Source organism: Puma concolor, chromosome A2, assembly GCF_028749965.1.
Source record: "Puma concolor isolate L17-30 chromosome A2, mPumCon1.1.hap2, whole genome shotgun sequence".
NCBI classification, from domain to species: domain Eukaryota; kingdom Metazoa; phylum Chordata; class Mammalia; order Carnivora; family Felidae; genus Puma; species Puma concolor.
The window spans coordinates 1,588,451-1,615,425 of NC_141668.1; the positions used below are offsets into that span (position 1 = coordinate 1,588,451).

Genomic DNA, 26,975 nt, shown 5'->3' on the forward strand with positions numbered 1-26,975 from the left:
CCCCGAGTGGAGCCCAATGTGGGGCCTGAACTCATGACCCTAAGATCAAGACCTGAGCTGAGAGCGAGTCGGATGCTTAACTGACTGAGCCACCCAGGCGCCTGCTGTTTTCTTTCCTTTAATGCTTCTACAGTCCTGTTTCTCCTACACCCTCCACCCCGAGATTTTGAAATGAATACAATCATGCCTTTCACTGACAAACAAGAACGAAAACGGTTCATAGACGTCTGTTAATGTTACTTAAATTTCTGAAAATATATTATACTACTGAATCTACTTTAGACCTAGGTTTTAGTAATTTTAGTAACATTCAAATTTGTCTGTTCCTTTAGAAAATCAAGGACATGCTCCATTTCCTCTAAGTACCAAATATGCGTCAATAATTATAATACCTTTCAATAAAAGCAACATCTTTTGCAACCCCAACAAAGAACCACTAGGCTTCAATATAATTTGTGGTTAAAGGAGAAAATCAGGATTAATAACAAACTCAGGATGCATGTTTAAGTCGATGGTACTGCTATATATTCTATCTTGTGACCTAAGCGTTAATAATAAAAAAGTTTACTATTAATATTTTGTTACACACTAAGTAATAAATGAACCAAATGAACCAATTTAAAAGGCTTTATCCTCCCTCGAAAGACAAAAGCTGAGACAATGTTTAATGAAAACTATTTAAAAAGATCTTTCCATAAACCTTATCTGCTTTAATATCTTCCTGTTCTGACAGCCAGTGGCTTGGAGGACAGAAATTTCTTCTGGTGTCTCTGGACTTCAGCATCTTCACAAGGCTGGTGATAACCTGCAGAGGGAGAGCAGGGCCGAGTCACGTGAGCAAGCCCAGTAACGACCACCGCACAAGAGAGGCAACAACACGGCAGCCCCCCTGTATGCCTGTGAGTGCGTGGGCTGGGCCGTCCGGGCCTCCCCTCGGCCACCACCAGTCAGGCCACAGGAGAGTACCTCATCCTGTGACCCCCAAGAATGAGTCTGTGTTTTTTTAAGATAAATAATACAATTTTTAAAAAATGTTTATTTTTTAGAGAAAGAGAGAGAGAGAGTAGGGGAGGGGCAGAGAGAGGGGGAGAGAGATGATCCCAAGCAGCCTCCACGCGGTCAGTGTAGAGGCCGAGTGGGGTTCGATCCCATGAACCGTGGGATCACGACCTGAGCCGAAATCAAGAGTCGGACGCTTAACCGACCGAGCCGCCCAGGCGCCTCAAGAATGAGTCAAGTACAAAGTGGTTAGTTAAGTACCAGTGAAGAGAGAAAAATTAACAGGAACATGTTAAAGGCTGTCTACAAAGGAGGTAGCAAATGAGTTTTGAAACACAAATTTGGAAATGTATTAGCTCATTTGAGCTATAATGTAAGAAATCTCCAAGTACGGCAATTCTGTAAAACTTTTTCCTACAGTAATAGCATTTATTTTTTCTTAAAAGACGCTCTGTCAAGTGCACGGGCGGGGGGGTGGGGTGGGGGGGAGTCCTACACGGACCTCTGACATCTGCCAAAAAAGACCAACAATTCCTGTCTTTCCCTTATACACGTCTCTGGAGTCAGGCCTGCTTCTCACCATGATTCTACACACACTGGGCCCCACTCCTCTCATAAAGCCCCCCCATGCTGACACTTTGCATTTCAGTACTGCTTCTGCAGTGAGCTCTGGTCCCTCTCTGGCTACGTAGGAAGCTGCCTCTGAAGAAAAGCCAGCTGAGGACCCGCGAACCTAGTAGGCATTCAATGACTGACTTGGGATCAATAATTAATTATAAATTTTAGACTATATGAGTAAGAGAGCTAATGGCACTGCCTATTTAAAAAAGACCCGACGGCGGGAATAAAAAATAAAAAATAAGACCTGACATTCTTTATTAAATACAAATGGACTTTGCAATAAGCCAAGATAAAACCAACATAAAATTGTAAATCCAATTTACAACCAGGATTTGATCATACAACTACTATGTAGTGAAAGTAAGGCTATGATGACGTTTTCCGAAAAAGTCAGCCAGGCCTCTGTCCACATGGCCTCTAATTAAGTAAAATACAATTTGGATAAGGAATTAGGATAAAATATAATTCGGGTAAGGAAAAAAATTAGGATAACATGATAAATTTCCAAATATACCCACAAGACAAATAAGACTGCATAATTTCAACTGTTAATAGAGATTTCTCTTTAAAATTTTACAATTCAGGGGCGCCTGCATGGCTCAGTCAGTCAGGCATCCGACTTCGGGTCAGGTCACGATCTCACGGTTAGTGGGTTCGAGCCCCGCGTTGGGCTCTACGCTGACCGTTCTTAGCCTGCTTGGGATTGTGTCTCCCTCCCTCTCTTTTCTGCCCCACCCCCCTCAGCGTCCCCTGCTCATGCTCCGTGTGTGCACGTCTGTCTCTCTCTCAAAAAGAAACAAACATTAAAAAATTTTTTTCTTTAATTTAAAATTTACAACCCAGCATGTATATACCACAGAAATACAAATGCTTCTTTCATGACGTGCAAACCCTGGCATCCAGGGATACCAGAAACTCCGTGTGTCCAACAAAAGCAGGTGAGAAAGGGCCCTCGGCTGACACCTCAGACGGCTATAATATGGACACACGGCTTGGATGAGATGCCCACGGATGGAGCCAACAGTTAGTAGTTGAGCAGTTCGGCCGCACAGACAAAACCACATCAGCATAAATGTCTCAAGACCTAGAATACAGCCTTCTGACTGGCGGAATTTCTTCCCGGTTTGTTCTTCCACCTCCCTTGTGGCAGGTGAAGGCCTATCCTAACACTATGGTAACATCCTTTCTGAATCAGCAGTTATTAGCTTAGGTGAGTCAGCCTGAACCTGTCGTCGGTCACCCCCCACTCCTGACTCTCTTATGCTTGCTCAGGGCTTAAGTCAGGCACATGCAACACTCTATGAGCACGAAAAGACCAGATGGCGATGAGTTACGCTACACGTGTGGTCTTGTCTGGGACAACCGACGGGTCAGTGCACGCAGAGCACGACACAAGCACGTGCCCTCTTCCGAGAGCACAGACAGAAGCACCATCTTTTTCTTTGAAGTTTATCACATCTTGGGGCGCCTGGGGGGCTCAGTCGGTTAAGGGTCCGACTGTTGATTTCCGCTCAGGTTGTGATCTCATGCTCATGGGTTCAAGCCCCGCATCGGGCTCCGTGCTGACAGCGTGGAGCCTGTTTGGGACTCTGTCTCTGTCTCTGCCTCCCCTCTGCTCTCTCTCTCAAAATAAATAAATAAACAAAATTTTTAAAAAATATCACAGCTTATACCTTTCCATTTTCATAACCAGCTATATTAGTATTTCAAGTAAATTCAGACTGAACAGATACTGGGCCGAAATTTACACGATACACCACGACTGTTAGCAGAAGACATGCTTTCTGACACACGTTTCATGTATTTCTTTAACTGCGCCCATTTACTTATGGCTCACGTGTGGCACCCCACTGAAAGGTGGCATCCTCTTGTACTGACCTTCCCCGTTGCACAGCTGAGGAAACGTAGCTTTCCTGAGGGTGAGAGACTTGCTCCCAGGCCCGTGAGGGGCAGGGCCAGGGTTGCCTCACTCTAGAATAAAACCTTCTATCTGCCTCCTGGTAGTCATCTTTCAACCTCTGGTCATGAGGACATTTGTTTTCTGCAGGTCACAGACATGAAACTATGTATGAGGCAATTAATGCCATAAGTTACTTTCTTCTTTTAAATTACTGTGAAATTAAACACTAAAAAGTTTCAATACAGGCAGCCACTGTCTTATTTTCACATCCTAAGTATAAAAAAAGAAGCAATCACATATTACTTCTTTTTAAAGTTTATTTATTTATTTTGAGAAAGAGAGTGCAAGTGGGGAAGGGGCAGAGAGAGAGAGAGAGAGAGAGAGAGAGAGAGAGACTCTCAAGCAGGCTCCACACCACCAGTGCAGAGCCCCACGCAGGGCCTGACTCTCACGAACCGCGAGATCGTGACCTGAGCCGAAGTCGGATGCTCAACCGATGGAGCCCCCCAGGCACCCCAGTAATCGCTTATTACTTATACATGTCCTGGTATAATCGATCCTCTTTCAGAAACAAGGAAAGGGAGAGAGAGGGAGGGAGGAGAAAGCGGGAGGCACAAAGTGATGGGGGCCTGAGGAGGCTTGTAAAGGGCGAGATGTCAAGAAGGAGTCACTGTGAAAGAGCAGGTCTTACAGGTCAGAGCTGACGGCAGGCCAACCTCGAAGAGGAATCTTGGAGAGGATTTAGCCGAAAAAATAAAGACACCTGTTAAATTTTAATTTCAGGTAAATAGCAAATAATTTTTTAGAATAAATATGCTCCAAATATTGCTTTTTAAAAAAATGTAAGTATATCCAAAATACTGCACAGGACCTAGTTTTATCTAAAACAAGCCATGACATTAAAATTTAACTGGGTGACACATTTTTATTTGCTAAATCTGGTAATACTAGCCCGGAACCAATTCCCAAAATCCTTTTTTAGAAATGTCAAATCCCATATTTTAAATTCAACTAAAAACACTTCCTCCATTTAAACTAGTCTCTTCTAAGTTTCACAGAAAAATGCAAATTTTAAGAAACCGCGAAACCTTAACGGGGTCCATTTGTGATGTCAAATCACCCCCGGTCACATTCCTGCTCCCCGCATGCATTTTCAGGGCCACAAACTCAACTGCTGTACAAATATTTAGTATCGGGAAGGAATGTGGAGGTGACCATTAAAAAGTTACATAAATCGACTAAAGACTGTGAAAGGTAAGGCGAACTGGGGCACCGATTTCGAACTGGATTAACAGCCACTGCTGAGATCAGAGGGCAGTTTTGCTCTCAGTTAATTTTATTAAATTTTCTGGTACAGACATGCACACTAAAGAAGCCTGTACCAAAACAGAAGGAATTTTAGATTTTTTTTAGTTTTTAGAGAAAGCGTGTGCACGTACACGCGCGTGATGGGGGAAAGGACACAGGGCGAGGGAGAGGGACTCTTAAGCAGATTCCATGCCCAGTGAGGGACTCAATCTCACAACAGCAGGATCATGACCTGAGCCGACTGACATCAAGAGCTGGACGCTCAACCAACCGAGCCGCCCAGGCACCCTGACTTAAATCTAAAACTTAGTTCCTGCTTAAATCTAAAATTTGTTGGGGTGCCCAGTGTCTCAATGGGTTGATCGTCTGACTCTTGATTTTGGCTCAGGTCACGATCTCACAGTTGGGGGATAGAGCCCATGTCAGGCTTTGCACTGACGGTGTGGAGCCTGCTCAGGATTCTCTCTCTCTCTGCTCCTCCCCCTCTGGTGCAATCCTGTGCGCCCTCTCTCTAAAATAGATAAACTTAAAAACAATCAGAGGGGCGCCTGGGTGGCTCAGTCGGTTAAGTGTTCGACTTTGGCTCAGGTCATGATCTCACGGTTCGTGGGTTTGAGCCCCACGTCAGGCTCTGTGCTGACAGCTCGGAGCCTGGAGCTGCTTCGGATTCTGTGTCTCCCTCTCTCTCTGCCCCTCCCCAACTCATGGTCACTCACACACTCTCTCTCTCTCTCTCAAGAATAAACATTCGGGGTGCCTGGGTGGCTCAGTTAAGTGTCCGACTTCGGCTCAGGTCATGGGTTCATGGGTTCGAGCCCCGCGTCAGGTTCTGTGCTGACAGCTCGGAGCCTGGAGCCTGCTTTGGATTCTGTGTCTCCCTCTCGCTCTGCCCCTCCCCCACTCACACTCTCTCTCTCTCTCTCTCTCTCTCTCTCTCTCTTTCAAAAGTAAATAAACATTAAAAAAAATAATAAAAATAAATACACAGGACCTACGTCACAGTAAGCCTACTTTTGCTATATGAGATCAAAGGTTATATATATCTGCCCCAAGTGATTTCTTTACACAGTGAGGCCTATGGTTCTTAACCCTGGCTGCATATTGAAATCTCCTGGTTTTTTTTTTGTTTTTTGTTAAAGTTTATTTATTTTGGGAGTAAGGAGGGCAGAGAGAAAGAGAGGGGGAGAGAGAATCCCAAGCAGGCTCCTTGTTGTCAGTGAGCCGTCAGGGCTTGAACTCACAGACTGTGAGATCACGACTGAGCTGAAAGCGTTAAGTCTGATGCTTAACCAACTGAGCCACCCAAGTGCCCCAAAATCTTCTGTTGATGAATGCCTGGGCAGAGGTACCAGCAACAGTGATTTTCATTCAATTCTTTGAGGTAAAGCCAGTCAATTGTTTTTAACTGTTCCCCGGGAGATCCTTGACTACTAGCGTGTTAAGAAATAGGAAGTAGAACAGAACACAAACACACACGTACTGGAATAACCAGGTGTGCCCAGCCCCACTGACACTTTCAGCAGGCTTCAACAGCTATAAATACAACAGCGCTGTATTTATTTGGTATGTTTCGCTCTCGTCCACCATATCATGTCTGCCCATGCTAGATCTACACCTTAAATACACGCTCAATAACTAAAAAAATTATGTAAGTAAACCTTCAGAAATACACACAACTGGTTTTCATGTTCTATTACTTCCCATAATAGTGTTCAGACAACTGGTGGTAGCGGAGCCCCAGCCCCGAGGTCACGAAGCGTCCGCTGTGGACTGACGTCAGGTTAGCCAAGTTTTCTAAAGCCTTTAGCTACGACCTGCGAAAACTGGTGTATCTTTAAAGACAACCGGGTTCTCCAGGATGTCTAAAACACTACAAAATTACTTCTGAAAGCACCCATTTTATTCAGTAGTCAGAAACTAAACAAAAACCTTCAGAGACCGGAAAGGAAGTGACACTACCCTGCAAGAACAAAGGTGCGTCGCGTGCCTAACAGTGACAGTTCACGGCGGCACGCTAGGGCCGCGTTAGGGCACTGCTGCTGTTTTAATGTTCACTTCTTAAACGATTCTTTTTGAGCCTGAAAAATAAAACCAGCCACCGAGAAAGTGAACACCACTCACAACACAGACCTCCGTCTCTCCACGCAGAGGTGTGCAGACGAGAGAGGCTCCGGAAGTCTCTTCCCTGCTCCCCAGGCCCCCACCTTCCGGGTAGGGGACTCCTATGTAGGCGACAGCTCCCACAGAAGCCGCATCACACAGGACTTCCTATCTCCTGATAGGGCTCAAGTAATTAGACCTGTAAATTACGCCTCAAGAGGAGTTTATAAATTTGATAAATGCATAAACTGTTTTAGCAGTGTCAATGCGGGGCCTAGCAACTGACCTCAATTCTTAGAGTGACAAAGAAAGATGACTCTATCCACTTAAAATTCTATGCTCTGTGACCAGCCAGCAGGGCCTCTCACAGAAATCAGTCTGAAAGGCCCATCGTAAGACTGAAAAATGAAAATGGCTGCCGGCCGGAGGAATCAGGCCTCATCATTTGCAATTCTGTCACCATCAGCGGAAGGCAGGAAATCGTGGGCAAAATGCTTTTACCTTTCTGGTTGCTTCTACCTTGAATTCTTCAATTCAAATTTGGCCCTAAAATACCTATGAAATGCTAGCATTCTATTTTCGTAGTCTTCTGAGGGGGATGCAGAGTAGCAGCCGGGTTCGGATGCCGGTTCTATTCACCGGCGGCCATGCGGCCTCATCTGTAAAATGGGGACAATAATGGCATCTTCCTGGCAGAATTAATATATGTACAGCTCTGAGACTACCGTCTAGGACACGGTATCCACTGGGAGGTAATTCTTTTGATCTCATGTTAAAGATAATTTTTTCTTACACGGAAAAAACCCTTTTCTACTCAACAACTATGCCTCGATTTTTCATTATTTGGGGGGCTCAGCTTAACAGCAGAGAGTATGAAGAAGGTTTCTTTTCCCCAAAGAACAGGAATCCTGTTCAAAAAACTGTCTTTCAAACAATTCTGTTCTAAACCCAGGTCTTTGTAACCACTCGATTTCAAACCTAAAACAATCCCGTACCACAAAAGTGAACCTTCACCCTAATTCCCAAAAACTTCAATCCTTAATCAAGTGGTAATGAGTCATTTTAAGGCAGAAGAAAAAATTCACTACAGAATTTTCATTTACTGCTAAAGCAAAACAAGGCCAGGGGGAAATATCTTATACAGAATTATTAAATTCTGAGATTTCTAAGTCCTAAAGATAAGCCTGCCATGTGAAAATTATGAGGTTCTCAATAGGTGCTATAAAATAATGAGATTATCTGATAGTGCACACAAACCTGATATCCTACATAATGGAAAGCTTTATTAACAAAGATCCCAGAGTTTAATTAAATACTTAAAGAAAAACACATATGCCACCATAATACACATATCCAGGAAAAGTTTACATAAGAATTGTAAGTTTTAAATGGGTTAGACAGCTTATTTTTAACTTAGAAAAGTTGCAAAACTGTCACTCCTTAAGAATGGATATATTAAGGGTTCAACATGTGACCTTTAGAGTTTACTTGGGAATGCAGAGATAGGTAATTAAAATAAATTGTGCAAACATATATTACATCAATCTGCACAAATTATAAATTCAATGATGCATTAGTACTGTGTTCAGTGCAATCAAAACATTATCAGTTACTCTCACTGCTACTAATGCTCATGCTCCTAAGTGAAATGTGTTGTAAAATCCGGCACAATGGGCTGGATAGAGACTATCGTGCACTCGTCGGATGAATAAGCAGTCCTTAATTAGCCCATCAGGTTAAGTGCGAGCGTTAATGGGCCTTTCCGAAAGTCTAGCTTGACATCTTTCTCCAAACATGGCCAAGAAGAAAGTTCCATTAGCAATATTAATACAAGCTTAGTTGATCATTTTCATTCAATTAACTTCTTTCAATTAAATAGATAGCTTGACAAAAGCAGTGATAAAAGACCTGGAGGGACAGCTGATGATTTGAGCCGCACATTAGTGCGCGAGGGGTCGCGGGTATCACACGGACTGTAAATCCAGCATTCAATTTGGAAAATGCACGTCTTCTGCTCCCACTCCCTTAATGAGCGATTTTAGCTGACTGGATGTGTTTGCTGCAGAAATTTCATGGCAAGTCAAGCACCCTTTATCTTTTCTTTTTTTCTATCCTCAGTGATACTCGCACTGGTGGGGATTTCCTGCCAGCATTCCAGCCACGGCAACCCGTAACTTCTCTTTGGGCATGGGTGAAAACGAAGATATCCTAAAATAATTTACATGCAGCTTACATTACACTAAAGACTTTATCACACCTTTTTTTTTAAATGTTTTTTTTTGCTGTTTTTTTCTTTAATTTTTGAGAGAGAGAGAGAGTGTGAGCAGGGGAGGGGGCAGAGAGAGGAGACACGGAATCCGAAGCAGGCTCCAGGCTCTGAAGTGTCAGCACAGAGCCCGACGTGGGGCTTGAACTCACGAACCATGAGATCATGATCAGAGCCAAAGTCAGAGGCTTAACCGACTGAGCCACCCAGGTGCCCCTTATCCCACTTTTCTTAATCAATTTCTCAAGAGATTAAAAAAAAAAAATCTGTAAGAGATCTTTTGGTGAAATATGAAAATGAAAATATTTTAAAATTTTATTTATACTTCATCCGGTCACTAAAAGTACTTAGAGCAACTTATAAATGATGCATGTAACAATGTAAACACAAGGTTTTAAAAGAAGGCAAAAGCAAAATTAAAATGCATTTTCTTCATTTAAAAAAGTTTTGCAAATTAAGAACGATGCCGGATGCAAACCTGTCCTTCCGTTTTTATGAAATGAATCAAGTCAGGACATGTTTGTACATTGTGTGACCTCCTAAACACACACACACACACACACACACACACACACCCGCATATTCTATACCTTAAATAACTGAATCCATCGCTTCTGTTCCATTTGTATACACTGTTGCATTTCAGAATTAGTCGTAACCCCAATACTTTGAAATGCTGTAATATACTCTTCTCGAACTTCTGGCTTGGTTTCTGGATAAGCCAACTTGATGATCCCTAGGCACGCATCTCGAAGGCAGCGAGACAACATTATCAGCTCTTCTAGGGTAAAAGGCATCATTGACGATTGTCTCTGACCTACAACTGAGAAACAGTTCAATATTCTATCATACTTGTTTTTTCTCATTTCTCAACACAGTGAGAGGCTTAAGAGGTTTAAAACTTTTCTATCATCTACGAAAACAGACAGGCAGTGAAGCCAAAACAACCCAGATTCCTCAAAACTCTTACCTTCTATGGGGTCCCCGAAGAACTCACTGTCATGTATGGAAATTAGCGAGTGACTGAACAAAGAGCTGAACAGGTAGAAGAGAGGGATGATTCGATTGGAGTCTTCCAAAGACAGAGGGGAGCCCCGAGATATCACCTGGAGCAGTGGCACCATCGACCTTGAAATGGGAGCAAAAAGAACCACAGTGACTTTAAGGTCAGTTTTCATTTGGGAATGAGTTAAGACAGGCCGTCAGAGAAGCAGAATCAGGGAAAATAACATTCCCATTAGCAGCTGAACTACTTCAAGGGAAGGCAAGTCCTTCTGACAACATGGGTTCGTAAATAACTCAAATTAAAAAGCAGGACACAACCCACCACTCCTTACTAATGTTCCTGCCACCGTGATCAACTGGACGAATCCAGTCACCGAGCGAGCCAGCGGTCCCCAGAGAGAGGTCATAGTAAGTAACGCCACCGTTAAAGACACAGACTTCATTTCTATGTTGAAAACTGTCCCCTTTCTCCCCTCTCTACTTAACGGATTTAACAAAGAATCAAGTTGGTCTCGTGAAAAATTTACCCAGTGACTTACATTTGGGAACATTCAAAACGGCCGAGTATGGAACCCTGACCAGAACCTTCAGGAATAAAGGTCCCCCTCTTCTGTGCTGGGCCTTGTTTCCACTCCGCAGGTTCCCTCACCAGCTCTCGTCAGCGCCCCTGCTTGTACCAGGAGGGCTGATCTCAAGCAAGGCCGTCTGCGGGGCGCCCCAGAGTCTCTGTCACGGGCCAGGAGCTGAGAGCTATACATTTACTTCCGCCACCTGGAACCTGTCCCGTCCTCTCTCGGTCAAATGTGGCCCCTTGTCCTGCTGACCATCCAGGGAACGGAGGGTCACGTGTAAGCACTCCCACGTCTATCAAGCCCCACGGTCCCCTCAGCGTGTCCCGCCAACCCTGAACAGGCAGGTGTCGTGCGTGATCAGCGGCTCATCTTCATCCACGTACATTTATACTCGAACACTTATTTCCACAAAACCACAGGTGTGAATCAGGTGAACTGTGACCAGGAATAAGGAGCCACAAGTTACCAACCGGTTGCCCACCACTGCCAAGTTACGTGAGAGCCCGAAGCAGAAGGTAAGGCCAGGCAAATGTACTGTTATTCCTAGTGGGGCTCCGGTGAGCTGGCCTGAGCGGCCTGGAGCGTTAGGGTGTCCACGGGGCCCACTTCAGGGGACAGCACCGCCACCAGCAGGGCCGTGAGAACAGGGACCCAGATGTGCAGCGTGAGCTCTGCTGTCCCGCAGAAGAAACACAGCCTGGGCGAGCCGTCCTGCTGTGTGCACCCACAGCGCTGGACAGCAGCTCGGTGAAGTGATGGATGTAAGGGGTCTGTCCGAAATAAAAACGCAGTGAGGACAGAGTACAAGCACCCTACCTCGTGGCCAAAGCCAGATGACAAAGAAAGGCTCTTTATGTTAGGATACAAGAGGCGTGGGGGCGCCCTTTGAACCGGCCAGTCCTCCTCCTCCCCAGGGACCCCCCGCCCCCCAAACCTAGTCCTGGGCCATTCACACAGTAAAATCGTGCTGACGTACAGCAGGAAGAAAGTTTAACGTCACATGTTTTGTTGTACTAATAAAAATGGATTGTATCTTTTGGTTCCCTTGCAGAGCTCCCCAAAGAACAGATGACAGTGACGGGCAGATGCTGTTTTGGGGGACACGGGACAGGTCGAGTTCAGGGCTACAAGGTGGAGAAGGTATTTCCTGAACCTGGAAGAGTGAGACACCAGCTTCCAGCTGTTAGCCTGTCAGCAGTCCCCGCCCTTAATCGCCACCACCGGTCACGCACGTATGCGCCAGCACACGTAAGATGCTGACACGCGTTCCCTAAAGGAGAGGAGGGCGATTATTCAACATGAGCTGCTTTTTTCTCCTTGACCCCCATAAGGTAAGCAAAAGGAATGAATCATCTTCATTTTAATGACAGAAACTGTGGCTGGCAAGAAGGGTCAGATGTGTGCCTCTGGTCCCCTCCAGCAGACACGTTTCTTGATTCTCCGCTGACCATTCTTTTGGCCGTAAACACTGACTCAGGTATTCCTCTAAAAACAGGTCAATCACAAAGACTTATGTGCAAATAAAAAGTCCATAATTTACTGTAATGGAAAAGACACTGGTTCAGAACTTGGAGAGCTGGCTGCCACATGAGCATCGCTGGGGCCACGGGTGACCCCTCCCCTCTGGACACGCCCTCTGGACGAGGCTCCCACCCCGGGCTGCAGCAACCACTCCTCCTTGGATCAAGGTTTCTCTGCTACAGAAGTTTCTACTGAATGCTTTCCTGCCTAAAATGAGGTTGGTTTTTTAATATTTTTTTTTTATGGCTTTGGTGGAAGGTTTATTGTTGTTGTTTTCTTAACAGAAAAGGTACGGAAGGAGCACCTGGCTGGCTCAGTCGGTAGAGCATGCTAAAGTATTTTTTTAAGTTTATTCATTTTGAGGAGAGCGAGAGGGAGAACATGCACGGGGGAAGGGCAGAAAGGGAGACAGAGAGAGAATCCCAAGCCAGCTTCATGCCGCCAGCGCAGAGCCTGACTTGGGGCTCGATCCCGTGAACTATGAGGTCATGACCTGAGCCGAAATTGAGAGGCGCTCAACCAACTGAGCCACCCAGGCCCCTCACCTGAAGCGAGTTTTAAGAGCAATACTTAGACTACTGTCAGTACTACTTACTACTGGTGTCAGTGTGACAAGAATTCATGATGAGAACAGTCCCCACAGAGTTAGAGACAACGAGGCACCACGCCAGCCTCGGGGTCAGAGAAACGACCGCCCAGGCCGTGACCCGGCAAAGCCCCTCCCGCGATGGTAAAGGGATGTCTCACGACAAAGACAAGCCAGCCAGCCACGTGGTCATTTGGGGTCAGCTGCACCCCAATCACCCAGGAGCCTGTGAGGTCACAGACTCCTGGGCTTCTAACCCAGGCCGGCGAGACTCGGGGGTCACAAAGAAATGTACGTTTTCACACGCTCGTCATGACCCTTAGAACTCAGAGGTCCCAGCAGAAGTCTTGTTATGAAACGATTTCCAAGCTAACTCAATGCCAGTTTCAGGAAAATCAGGTATTTAAGTTTTAAATTTTACTCCAATGGTAAATTCAAGAAACTTACAGATTATTAACACAATCCTAGTACATATCCCATCATAAGTTTCTTGAGGGACTTTAATTCAATATGGAAAATGAAACCCAAATTCTCCAACTGGCTTCTAAGAAATGAGTTTTAAAACTTTTGTGAAATTCACCAACTTATAAAGTAGTATTAGCAGTTTGCTATAATTAATAACACCTCATTTTCCTTCACACCATGACCCCACCTCCTTACAAGCCAGACACTGTGCACCCCAGGCGGCCGTCAGGCACAGCGTGGGCTGGGGCAGGTCGCTAAGCTGAAACACTCGGAACCCGAAGATCACTTCCTGCCCCATCGATCCCTGATCTTTTGCGCTAAACAAACCTGTCATGTGCCAAGGCCGGCACAGCCGTAAGTGGCTGAAAGGCACCAAAAAACGAAACCAAACACACATGAAAGCCCCACATTTTTATCTGAGAAGGAAAGGATGTAAAAGAATTTCTCTAGACACTAAGGCATCCAAGGTTCTCTCCCATCTTGGCCGCTCCTCCCTGTTCATGTCACCTCTAGGAGTGTCATCAGCTGCTGCGGGATCATTATAAGCTCCCTCTGCTCACTCCAGATGCAGTAACATTAAACGAAGAAAACCAAGTATGTCACTCAAAGTAAAACTATCAACGAACTGACATCCCCTCTTATTGTAAGACTATCTTGTACAGATGCCTTGCATACGGTCTCCTGCTGCCCAGGAGCTGACCGGGAGACAAAGGCAGCAAACGTGGTCGTCCTTTCTCTGTGTGTCACCACCTGACACCTCTCAGACCAGCCCGGTGCATGTCTGCATTTTGGGCACCTCATCCTCACTCACCAAAAACTGTTTCAACTTCCTGTCGAAGGAAGGGAGGGAGGGGAAGGGAAGGGAGGGAGGGGAAGGGAAGGGAAAGGGCAGGGTGGGGCGGGGCGGGGTGAGAGAGACAGAGAGAGGCGGGCAATGCCAAGGCAATGCCTTCCAAACTCTCGCCCTGAAGGTGAGATGTGTCTGTCCTTCGTCAGACAGGCCAGACAGGCTGCAGGCCGCTGTCACTGCCAGCACAGTGAGCTGCATTCTGGAAGTGCAGTCTCTGGTTGCCTGAGCCACATGCTTCATTTTTGCTGTTACGGCAGAGAGGGGTTGGCAGAGAGGGGTTAGCGCGGACTTCTGATGGAGGAGAGATTCGATGGGACGCTAGGCTACGTCAGCTCACCATGAAGGATGTGTGAACATTAAATTCTCTGCTTAGTACACATCCAATTAAAACGTGTATATTAAAGATTCTAGGGGGGCGCCTGGGTGGCGCAGTCGGTTAAGCGTCCGACTTCAGCCAGGCCACGATCTCGTGGTCTGTGAGTTCGAGCCCCGCGTCAGGCTCTGGGGCTGATGGCTCAGACCCTGGAGCCTGTTTCCGATTCTGTGTCTCCCTCTCTCTCTGCCCCTCTCCCGTTCATGCTCTGTCTCTCTCTGTTCCAAAAATAAATAAACGTTGAAAGAAAAAATTAAAAAAAAATAAAAAATAAAAAAATAAAGATTCTAGAACTTAAGTTACATGCCGATTCATATAAGAAAAATCATGGGGGAGGGGAAGGAAAAAAAGAAGTTAGGGAGGGAGGGAGCTAAACCATAAGAGACTCTTAAAAACTGAGGATAAACTGAGGGTTGATGGGGGGTGGGAGGGAGGGGAGGGTGGGTGATGGGCATTGAGGAGGGCACCTAGTGGGATGAGCACTGGGTGTTGTATGGAAACCAATTTGACAATAAATTTCATATTAAAAAAAAAGAAAGAAAAACCTAATTACACAAACAAAAGTTTCAAAAAGCAACTTCTCTAACATTTTACGTTTTAATGTCTGTAATGGTGTTAAATTTGCTTCAGCTCTATATTTTCACTATCAAAAATATATGAAAGTCATATGGAGCAAAGAAATATCAAGCCTGTGGTTGAAAAAAAATGACTAGGATTTTAAAAACAAATGTACTTTCAAATAAAGCCATCCGCTTAATGTATACAGATAACTGTAAATTAGGCATTAATTTCTTTTTATAAAATTGAGACCACCTAGAATTTTTCTTACATAAAATAGTACTTTAAAATACCATCTTACGGTATCTTTATTAGGTCACGACTTCCCACGTGCTTCAAGTTAAGCTCAATTTATAAGTCCACGCAGCACATACCCTGTGATCGTCCGTGTTGTCATAGAAGATATGAGAAACCACAGGTGTCTCAGAAACCTGGCATTAAAGGCTAAACTGTAGAGAAGCCTAAAAAGGAATGGGGGTAAAAAAGTGAGAATAAGTGCATATTCATTCAATATATTTCTTCAAAATTAAAGAAAGCTATAAACAAAAGATAAATGTACAATTCAGAAAATGTCTGTATTAACCCACAAACAGCATGCTTCCCACCCCGGGCTGCTTGCTGAGTGTGACCGGGAGTCACTGGTGAGTCCCAGACGCCATCGGTCCACGTGCATGCTCCAGAGCAACAGTCCTGCACCAAGAGAAGGACACGGGCTGCTTCAGAGCAAATACCATGTGTTACAAACGTATATTTAACATTTTGAAACCGCTGCCTCGTTTTAAGTCATCATTCTTGAAACAAACATATAAATACATGTTTTTTAACGTTAACTAATATGTCAAAATTCAAATGGGGCACCTGGGTGGCTCCGTCGGTTAAGCATCAGACTTGACTTCGGCTCAAGTCATGATCTGACGGTTTATGGGATCAAGGCCCACATGGGGCTCTCCCTCTCTGCCTTTCCCCTGCATGTGCACACGCACACACACACTCTCAAAACAAGTAAACAAACAAAAATAAATAAAAGTATATTTTAAAGGTTTTTTAAAAACCCTCCCGTATAATATCGACTTGATTAAAAAGCCTAAAAACCTTTGGGGATAAAGGCAGAGGCTTACCGAACTCTAACTCCATGGTGCCCAGTGCCTGTGTGTAATAGGACATACTTGCTCATTACAGTGTTGTAATCAGAAAAAAACTTGCATAAAACAGTTTTAGAAGTGTAGGAGTCAAAAATTAAATTTCAAACTTGTGGAAGTAAATGACAGTAAAAATGGTTTAGGATAGTAGGAAAACAGGGTTTTAAGAAAGGAATGTCACCTTACTTTAGAATCATCTCAGAACAAGAAAATAGAAGGGCAAAAACAAAGGTGGTTTTTGCAGAACCAAGGAACATAAACATGGTCAGCGGCATGAGAGGACACGTTAGGGAGGATTCTGGAAGGAGAGCGTGCAGATGAAGCTCCTAGGAGGGCAGAACCCCACGTTTCAAGTGCCTGTGGACCAAGCACCAGTCCTACACCTGTTGGGTGGGGTGCCAAAGCTCACACTGAGTCACCTCCGAGCCGGAATCCGACCCCAATTTGTCAAGCCGGCTCGTGGCAAGAAGCAGTGCCAGACTCCGGAGTAACAGAGGGCCCTTCGGTCTCCTCAGGGGTGTGGCCACAAGCCCCAGCGGCCCCGAGACCACTTCTACTTCTCCTCATAAGAAACGACCACGAACAATGAGGGGCGCCGGGGGGGGGGGGGGGGCTGTCGGTTAAGCGTCCGACTCTTGATTTCAGCTCAGGTCATGATCCCACGATTTGTGAGATCGAGCCCCAGGTCGGGCTCTGCGCTAATGAAGACAGCTCTCTCTCCGGGTGCTCCCTCCCCCCCGCCCCTCCCTGGCTCATTCTCTCTCTCTCTCTCAAAACAGATAAATAAGCTTAAAAAAATAGTGCCTGCTCCATCTCTGAGATATTTAAAATGCTTACCACACACCTAACACGTGAAGAGTGTTAAATGTTGACTTTCCTGCCTTTACGGACTTTCACAGACTATGAAGGATGTCCAAACAACCACATGTAAAACAAAGAGAGAAAAAAGCTACAAAAAACCCAAACTTACAGCATAGAAGAATTCTAGAAGGTCATATTTGCTCGCCTTGTTAGTTCTTTCAAAAATACATTATCTAGTGTAATTTTACTGATAGCAACAAGATTACTTAAAATCGTGTTAAATATAAATACTGAAACTCAAGCACGTCAGAAATGCGAGAGATTCCGTATTTTCATCTCGTGTCTCCTTTGCTCTTCTCTCTTAAGAGCAACACAACGACACAGCCAAAGAGCACTGGCAACATTTCCTGCTATCTTCCCACAGACACCCAGACTTAACACCCTGGGACACATCTCCAGATACGAGGTGTGCACACACAAGCAGAAAGGCATCTCCCAGCACACCGTCTGGCAGCGCAGTCCCCCTTACGACTATCATTACCATCTTTCCACAAAAAGATCTATGCTTCTGAAACACCATTTTAATGGCCACATAGCAAACGTTGTATTTCAGATTTAACTTTGAAAGAACTGCATTACCTAAATTAATCAGTAGGCAAAAATAAAACAGATTATTAAACATGTTTATAAATTACAGAGGTGCCTGGGTGGCTCAGTCAGTTAGGCGTCTGACTCTTGATTCCAGCTCAGGGCATGATCTCATGGTTGTGAGGGCTCCTCGCTGACAGTGAGAAGCCTGCCTGGGATTCCCCCGCCCTGCTCACACTCTCTCGCGCTCTCTCAAAATAAATAAATAAACATTTTACAGAAACATTTTTATAAATCACTGAAGGTTATTTAGTTTGGGGCTTTACTGCTAAAAGGTAAGGAAGTAACATGTTCTTTATGTAAACTGGGATATATTCCAAATTACCCATGAAGTTTTATTTAGCTGAGATAAACCTATGAGTTAATTAGTAAAGGGCAACATTTTCAACCCAGGTCATAAATTCAGGCCTGTTGTCTGCAGGACTATTAAGTTATTAAAGAGGACACGGTGGGGGACACCAGCTCACACACAGGCAGGAAAGGCATTCTCAGACACCTCCTCCGCACACAAAGGTGTCACAGGTAAAAGAAATATGACAAGTCACCACCCAGAGTCCATTCGCCTCTTGCAGACACAGGTACAGACGTAGTGCTTTTCCTGCTGAAAGTCTCACGTTATTGACAAGAGTAGTATTAAAATACATACGTAACGTTTCACCCCCGAGAAAATATAAGATTGAAGATAAATTCTAAATTTCCTTAATTACTATAAAAGTTTTAAGGCGTATTTCAGTTTGAGGCAACTGGCCAAAAAAGTTTTCTTCACAAACTGAAAACTCAGAATCAAGAGAAGCTTCAGGCATGCAGCTCTATTAACGTTCCAGTGCTAAGACCACACAGGTTTACACAGACCATTCCGCTCTTCCTGACAAGTGCTTTTATCTAAAATTGAACAGACTGAACTTTCCCTCATACTACAGTCTCATTAAAATGGGGGAAGGGGCGCCTGGGTGTCTCAAGTCCGTTAGGCGTCCGACTTCGGCTCAGGTCATGATCTCACAGCTCGTGGGTTCGAGCCCCGCGTCGGGCTCTGTGCTGACAGCTCAGAGCCTGGAGCCTGCTTCGGATTCTGTGTCTCCTTCTCTCTGCCCCTCCTCTGTTCCTGCTCTATCTCTCTCTCAAAAATAAACAAACATCAATAAATAAAATAAAATAAAATAAAATAAAATAAAATAAAATAAAATAAAATAAAACTGGGAAAACAGCATTAATGACCTTCGGTGCTTTCCTTATCATTCCTTAACACCACTCTTAAAAAATACACTCAAGAAGATCAACACAGCCTTCATGTGTGCTTTTGCCAAGTTGACTTGTATTTCCTGTGAATCAATTATCATTCATAAAAATCTAGAAAATTCTTAGAAGTTTCAAAACTCACTCACTGCTAAATTTGACCAAATCAACACCAGTTTATTAACTAGATATGTCTAACAATAACTACTATCAATTTCTTTATAATCTATACATGACTTCAAAATAGATTTAATAATAAAATCATTATGTGCTGAAATGTTTAGAAGCTCACAAATCTTATCTGACTTTTACAACAGAAAATTTTAACATGAATCAGTAGCAAATTAAATGTATTGATTGTACAGAAAATATCACTGATAATAAAAGCAAGCATGAAGTCACAGGCAAAAAATAAATTTGTTTCTCTGTAGGGAGATAACCTCAGTATTTTCAAAAGAAATGATAAAAATGTATTTACAAAAACAAGAACAGCATAATCTAAACTATAAAATAGAACACAAATCTGTTATTTTTTTCCACTGAAGTCATGTGCAGAATCATTCTATTTCAAATTATTACATATATGAGCTTATGAATCAGAGCTAAGGAGTGTGTTATCACACTCAGAAAACTGATGAGGCAACAGCCATGCATTTTCAGAGCACACAATTAGCTACATCACAACCATTAATAACATAAGACACAATTAAGCTGGCTCATTCTATTAGTTTTTCTTAGAAAAATCAAGCACAGGGGCACCTGGGGGGCTCAGTCAGTGGAGCATCCGACTTCAGCTCACGTCATGATCTCCCAGTTCATGAATCTGAGCCACACATCGGGCTTTGTGCTGACAGTTCAGAGCCTCGAGCCTGCTTCCCATTCTGTGTCTCCTCCCTCTCTCTGCCCCTCCTCCTTGCTTGTGCTCTCTCAAAAATAAATAAAATGTTTAAAAAAATTTATATATATATATACATATAAAAGAAAGAAAGAAAAATCAAGCACATGTTGCAATAAAATTGATCTGGGAGGCCTTAGGATTTGATGTCTTTACAAGAAAACCACAGGCAAGTTATAATATCAACCTTTGTGATCTCTAAGGCATCATCTTTAAAACTTCATTTCAAAGGTTTTAGAAATCCACGGAACAGGAGAGCTAAGCCCCAAGAACTAGCCCGTCTGCATACCCGGACTGTAAGCCCACCTCCTGACATCAGTACTTTACCAGAAGTATCGACCCTAAAATGAAAATTTCACTGCAAGCTGGAGTTACAGGTGACATCTCACTAAATAACTCAGGAAGGCTTCTTTTTTTAAAAAAAGGTTTATTTTATTCATTTTGAGAGAGAGACAGCATGGGGGGGGGGCAGAGAGAGAGAGGGAGAAAGAGAGAGGGAGAAAGAGAATCTGAAGCAGGCTCTGGACTGTCAGCACAAAGCCTGATGTGGGGCTCAAACTCACGAACTGTAAGATCACGACCTGAGCCAAAATCAAGAGTCGGATGCTTGACCAACTGAGCCCCCCAGACGCCCCAAGAAGGCTTCTGACAGATGATCACCCTAGCATGAATCTAACAGACAATTCGGCCAGGAAAGATAAGGCACGGAGGGAAGAGGCATTCTGGACAGAGTCCAGCAGGGGCAAAAGGCGAGAGGCATGAAACTCGGTGGAGGCGAGGCCACACAAGCATGGTTGGGGCAAAAGCATTTTGTAGCTACAAATAAAGTTAGAGAGGTAACCAAACGTTCGATAAGGAAAGGTTAACGAACAAATCCATAAACTAAGGAATGTGAATTTTTCCTGAAAGCAAAGGGGACGCCAGGCGGACACCTGAGCCGGAGAGTAACAGGGTTGTGTCTCTGGCGACACGGGGCACAGAGAATACAGCACCCACGCACCACAGGGACTGAATGCATGTGGGGGATTACCAAGAAAGGAGCGAATCCAAGCCCAAGGCCACAGCAGTGCGGTCCAACAGAACTTTCTGTGATGCCGGAAAGGGTCTCTGCCGAGCGATCTGACGCGGTGGCCGCTGGCCAGCCACATGTGACTACTGAGCGCTTGAAATGTGGCAGGCGGTGGGGCCAAGGAACTGGGTTTGTATTTTTATTTCATCTGAATTGAAGCGAAGCAGCCTCATTTTGCTAGTGGCTCCCCAGCGTGAGCCCCAGATTTCGGAGAAAAATGCTCAACTCAATCTGAGGCAGTGTAGAATGCGCTGAGGACAGCCCCCGTTAAGCAGTTCAACAGGAGTCTGGAGTTCCCAAACGTGGCTGAAGCCACTTCTACCACTCAGAGAAGCAAATAAGTAGGACAAAACTGAGGAAGTGAAGAGCAAAAGAAGTGAGTCAAAGAAGTTCAGGAAACGCTGAAACACAGAGACAAAGAGCCGCCCGCGGAGGAAACGGAGAAAAAGCCCAGCAGCAAAGGAAACTTCCCGAGAACAGCATCTGCGAAGGTGATGGGTGAAGGAGGTTCAAGAAGAAAGAGGAGGGGCAGATGCCGTGCAGAAGGTCATGGGAGGGGGGGATGCTTGGAGGGGCACTGGGGTGTCTCCGCTCAGCGGGGTGAGGCGCGGCCACCGACGGGCAGAAGGGCACCGTCCTCGGCTCAACCCGCAACGCTTCCGAACAACAGAACTCCATTCGATGAAAACACTAACCCACTGCCCACCAAGCCAGGTTCGGAGTCAGCCAGGGTTAGAGCTGGGCGCTGGACACTGGCCACCCCCAAGTGTCCACTTAATGCTCACTTTGCTGGGCTTACTTCTCTGGATACTGGGAGACTGACTTCTTTCTTTTCCTTCTCACCACATGGCCACTTAGTATTTACTCATATTAAAAAGAGTGAATACATTTTCTTTCTTAAGATTTTATTTTATTTTTATTTTTTAATCTTAATATTTATTTTTGAGAGACAGAGACAGAGAGAGAGTGTGAGTGGGGGGAGGGGCAGAGAGAGAGGGAGAAACAGAATCCGAAGCAGGTTCCAGGGTCCGAGCTGTGAGCCCAGAGCCCGACACGAGGCTCGAACTCACGCACTGTGAGATCGTGACCTGAGACGAAGTCGGTCGCTCAACCGACTGAGCCACCCAGGCGCCCCAAAGATTTTATTTTTAAGTAATCTCTATACCCAACGTGGGGCTTGAACTCACGACCTGGAGATCAAGAGTTGCACACTCCACTGAGTCAGCCAGGCACCAAGAATACATTTTCTTAAGGAAAAACTAGTTTTACATCCAAATATTTATTCGAATTCCCAAGTCCACTGGTAAGATTTACAAATTTTCTCTCATAAAAGTCGGTGGCAAACTCATTTATTATGGCGCTGTTAAAAATTTAAGTAATTCACATGACCTGGAACTCAAAACCGTATCAGAAAGAAATGGCAAAAAGTCCGTGCTGCCCCCGCCTTGGTCCCCAAAGCACAGCCAGACATGTGAATACTCATTTTTGTGAATTTCCTGTGTACGCGTCCAAGACTTTTCATGCAAATACAAAAAAACATTTCTCCTGTTTCCACATTTCTGACACAAAAGTAGGTTATTATTTATATTCTGTATCTTCCTTTTTTTCACTTGAACATATACCTTGGAAATCTTACCACATCAATGTAAAAAGGGCTTTCATATTCCTCTAACATCCTGACAATCAGAAGAAAAAGAAGAAAAAGAAAAAAAAGGAAAAGAAGAAAAAAAAAAACATCCTGACAATCAACATTAAACAGAAATTAAGACTGCAAATCCCAACCTTGAAAATAGGAGGGATTTATACAAGCCTGGGAGGCGCTGAGAGTGAGTTATCGGCCCTGGAATTTACTAATCATCTTTTAAATACCTTAAAACAACAACAACCCACAAAACCTGAAAGCAGTTAAAATCTACAACAGTTAGAGTAAGCCTATTTGCTTTCATGAGCTAAGAAAAACATTCTAAATACTTAAACCCTAATATATTTAAACCATAAATAAAATTCCTAGAGTAGTTTCTTAGAGGAAATAGGTGCTGTACTCATAAAAAAGGCTACGTATAAAGCTCCTTTACCCATTAAACACCTTTTGGAAACAGTTCACCAGCGAACCTCAGAGCAGGGCACTGGTGCATTTAACTCCAGTAATTACTGTCCAAAGCAGTGGACTTTGTGCGACAATAAAAGCGAGCGTCCCAGTTCGGCTGCTATGATCCTCAGAACTCACATCCTGCTCTAATGCAATTAGCCTACAGAGAGCTAATTACCTAACCGAGGGGTGGCAGTCTCACTGCCCTCTTACTTCCTCCAGCAGTAATAAACACCGGGGCTAAGACAGCACCTAATTAGCTGGCTGTATTAGTGTTTACAAGGCAGTTTCAGCTGACGATGTGTTCTCCGCATACAGTTCATTTCAAAGAATGCTTTCCTAGCCAAAAGAAACAGCTCTTTTCATGTTACAGGACAGCATTTTACAAAACCAGAAGAGGATTCTTTAGGGTAACATAAATCATCTGACATAACACAAGAGTTACCAACAACAGACAGCGCCTTTCAGCAGGCCGCTAGATGACACGGGTCCCTTAGCTCCTACCGGGGCCAGTGCGGATTTCTGCCCCATGTGCTCTGTTAAATACTTTTCTGTTAAATTTTCAAGCAACCACTAACCTATCGCTCAAAGTAAAGAAAAATGTTTCCAGATTATAGGCACGCTTACCTAAACACAAATCAGCCACATTTTAATTTGTATGTGTTGTTTTGTCCCTTCCAAAAGCTTATTTCAAAGTTTAGAAAAACAAAAATGTCAGAGTGCTGGAGTAAGTTGTCAAGGGCAAGCTGGTAAAAAGTCCTACAGGGAAGCCGAAGAGGCATGTAACATACGGGTCTACAATGCAGGCATGAGTCCAATGGGTTTGTCTGTTTGTTTGTTTGAAATAGACTTTGTTTTATTTTTATTTATTTACTTTTAAACCTTAGGTTCAAATGGTTTTTTTTTTTTTTTTTGTAATATTTATTTTTGAGAAAGAGAGAGAGACAGACAGAAAGTGAGCAGGGGTGGGGCAGAGAGAGGGGGACAGAGGATCCCCAGCAGGCTCTGCGCTGACAGCACAGAGCCCGACATGGGGCTTGAACTCAAGAACCGCAAGATCATGACCTGAGCAAGTCAGACGTTTAACTGACTGAACCACCCAGGTGCCCCGATTTGATTTGATTTGATTTGATTTCATTTCATTTATTTCATTTCATTTCATTATTTCATTTTATTATTTCATTTCATTTCATTTCAGAGAGAAAGAGAGAGTGCGTGAGCAGGGGAGAGGGGCAGAGGTAGAGCCAGAGAAGCCTAGGTAGGCTCCACACCTGGAGTAGAGCCCGATGTGGGGCCTGATCGATGACCCTGCGGTCATGACCTGAGCTGAACTCAAGAGCAGGACACTCAACTGACTGAGTCACCCAGGGGCCTTGAATCCAATGTCTAAAAAAGGTGGCTAAGACTAAACTCCACTTCCGCTGCCAAGATACTCTAAGAAAACAAGCTTATTTACAGGCCACTTGAAAGCCTCACAGGCCAGGGAAACAGACTCACAAAGGATCAGTTGGTTTAGAAAAGAAAAACAAACTTTCATTTTCCATGAAACGCCTGCACACTTGAATATTCTGTATCATATCTCATCAGAAAGTAGCGGGCAGGGGTGCCTGGGGGGGGGGGGGCTCAGTCGGCCGAGTGTCTGACCCTTGGTTTCGGCTCAGCTCACGATCTCACGGATCGTGAGTTCAAGCCCCGCATCAGGCTGGCAGCGTGTAGCCTGCGTGGGATCCTCTCTCCGTTCTCTCTCTGTCCCTCCCTTGCTTGCTCTCTTTCTCTCTAAACGTTTGGTAGAATTCCCCTAGAAAGCCATCCAGCCCTGGACTCTTGTTTTTTGGGAGATTTCTGATTACGAATTCAATTTCTTTACTGGTGACAGGTCTGCTCAAAGTTTCTATTTCTTCCTATTTCAGTTTTGATAGTTTGTATGTTTCTAAGAATTTGTCCACTTCTTCCAGACTACCTGACTTATTGGCATATAATTGCTCGTAATATTCTCTTATTGTTTGTATTTCCGCTGTGTTGGTTGCGATCTCTCCTCTTTCATTCTTGATTTTATTTACTAGGGTCCTTTCCTTCTTCTTTTTGATCAAACTGGCTAATAAGGGTTTATCAATTTTGTCAATTCTTTCAAAGAACCAGCTCCTGCTTTCACTGATCTCTTCTACTATTTTTGTTTTTAATTTCAATAGCATTGATTTCTGGTCTAATCTTTATTATTTCCCGTCTGCTGATGGTTTGGAGTTTTATTTGCTATTCTTTTTCCAGCTCTTTAAGGTGTAAGGTTAACGTTCTCTCTCTCTCTCTAAATAAATAAATAAACTTTAAAAACCAGCAGATAAGGGGCACCTGAGTGGCTCAGTCGGTTAAGCATCCGACTTCGGCTCAGGTCATGATCTCACGGTTCGTGCGTTCGAGCCCCGCGTGGGGCTCTGTGCTGGCAGCTCGGAGCCTGGAGCCTGCTTCAGATTCTGTGTCTCCCTGTCTCTCTGTTCCTCCCCAGCTCACACTCTGTCTGTCTGTCTCTCAAACATAAATAAAGAATAAAAACAACAACACAGCACATAAAGCGGACACAGATGAAGCCCGGGCAAACCACCGGGGGGAGGAAAGCGCACTTTGGTGTTCACATGGTGACCACAGCGGAGACTTGCCTGACTTTGGGCACCGCCATCCGATGCTGCACCATAAGCGTGTGGCCGATGGACGCCATCAGAGCGAAGGCCTCCTCGCTGGCTGAGTCCCGCCAGACCAGGTTTAACAGGGTGTTGGTCTGCTGTTTCGTGTCCAACTTCTTCAGACACTCCTCTGTTATGTAAGGTACGGACAGCCTCCCATCCTCCTAAAACACACCAGATAAACTGCTCTAAGTGAACGACGTGTTATTAGAAATGACCCTCTACGCTCCCAACACACATAACATCTTACTTTACTTCAAGTAAAAATACGAAAGAGCCATTACCTAAAAGTTACCCACATCACAACGAACGTATCAATCTCTCTCCGAATCAAATTCTCCAGAGATCCATAGTCACTGTCTATCTTAGGCACTAATTTTGCCCAGCATAACAACACAGGAACGGTAAATGCTCAGTTTTTGCCTACCGATGGGACAATATTTTCAGTACTGACATTTTAAGAAACGTTTATTTCATATTTTTAGACGCCATTGTACTAAGCATACATGTGTGGGAAAATATTCTCATGTGACAGAACCTCCACTTTAAATCATTTAGGAGATCACAGGTTAAGCAAAAATAGGGTATCAAAGAATTTATTTTTTTCTATCTTAATTTCTTTAAAGATCTGATTCACCGATTAAAACCTGAACTAAGATGTTACGCATTTACCTATTTGGGGTATTAATCAAAGATATATCCTTGTTTCATAGATGTATGCATATATCCAAGTATATATTAATATGAGCATATATACACAACACTGGATATTGTTGACTGCCCTGCTTGGAAACTTAGACTGGTATAATCTATGTAATTTATAATAATCTACCAAATAAAACATTGCTTTAGATAAAAGTAATAAATTCTACCTGCCAACCTCAAATCTGTAAATAACATGCACCTAATGAAAGGAGTTAGAACACTGGTACTATTTAGTAGTGCACACATTTGAAGTAAATTACACACAAAGAACTGAACCAATTACACAGAAACCCAAGAGTCTATAAACAGTGAAGTCTGGGGGCGCCTGGGTGGCTCAGTCAGTTAAGCATCCGACTTCGGCTCAGGTCATCATCTCACGGTTCATGGGTTTGAGCCCCGCACTGGGCTCTGTGCCGACAGCTCGGAGCCTGGAGCCTGGAGCCTGCTTCGGATTCTGCGTCTCCCTCTCTTTCTGTTCCTCCCCTGCTCTCACTCTGTCTCTCTCTCTCTCTCTCAAAAATAAATAAAGATTAAAAAAAAAAAATTAAAAAAAAAACCAGTGAAGTCTAACTCTGGAAAAATCCTATTTGATCAAAT

At 44.1% G+C, this 26,975-nt stretch overlaps 1 protein-coding gene across 2 annotated transcripts in view; it reads right to left on the bottom strand.

Annotated features, from left to right (window-relative positions):
* The window catches only part of UBE3C (ubiquitin protein ligase E3C), a 121,675-nt gene that overhangs the window by 51,007 nt on the left and 43,693 nt on the right, over window positions 1-26,975 (bottom strand). For both annotated transcript variants that reach the window (XM_086685378.1, XM_025929779.2), the window contains 5 exons: window positions 25,650-25,837; window positions 15,499-15,585; window positions 10,165-10,322; window positions 9,785-10,017; window positions 701-805 (listed from right to left, as the gene is read on the bottom strand). In XM_086685378.1, the coding sequence (XP_086541504.1) occupies window positions 701-805; window positions 9,785-10,017; window positions 10,165-10,322; window positions 15,499-15,585; window positions 25,650-25,837 (771 nt within the window). The remainder of the gene's footprint in view (window positions 1-700; window positions 806-9,784; window positions 10,018-10,164; window positions 10,323-15,498; window positions 15,586-25,649; window positions 25,838-26,975) is intronic.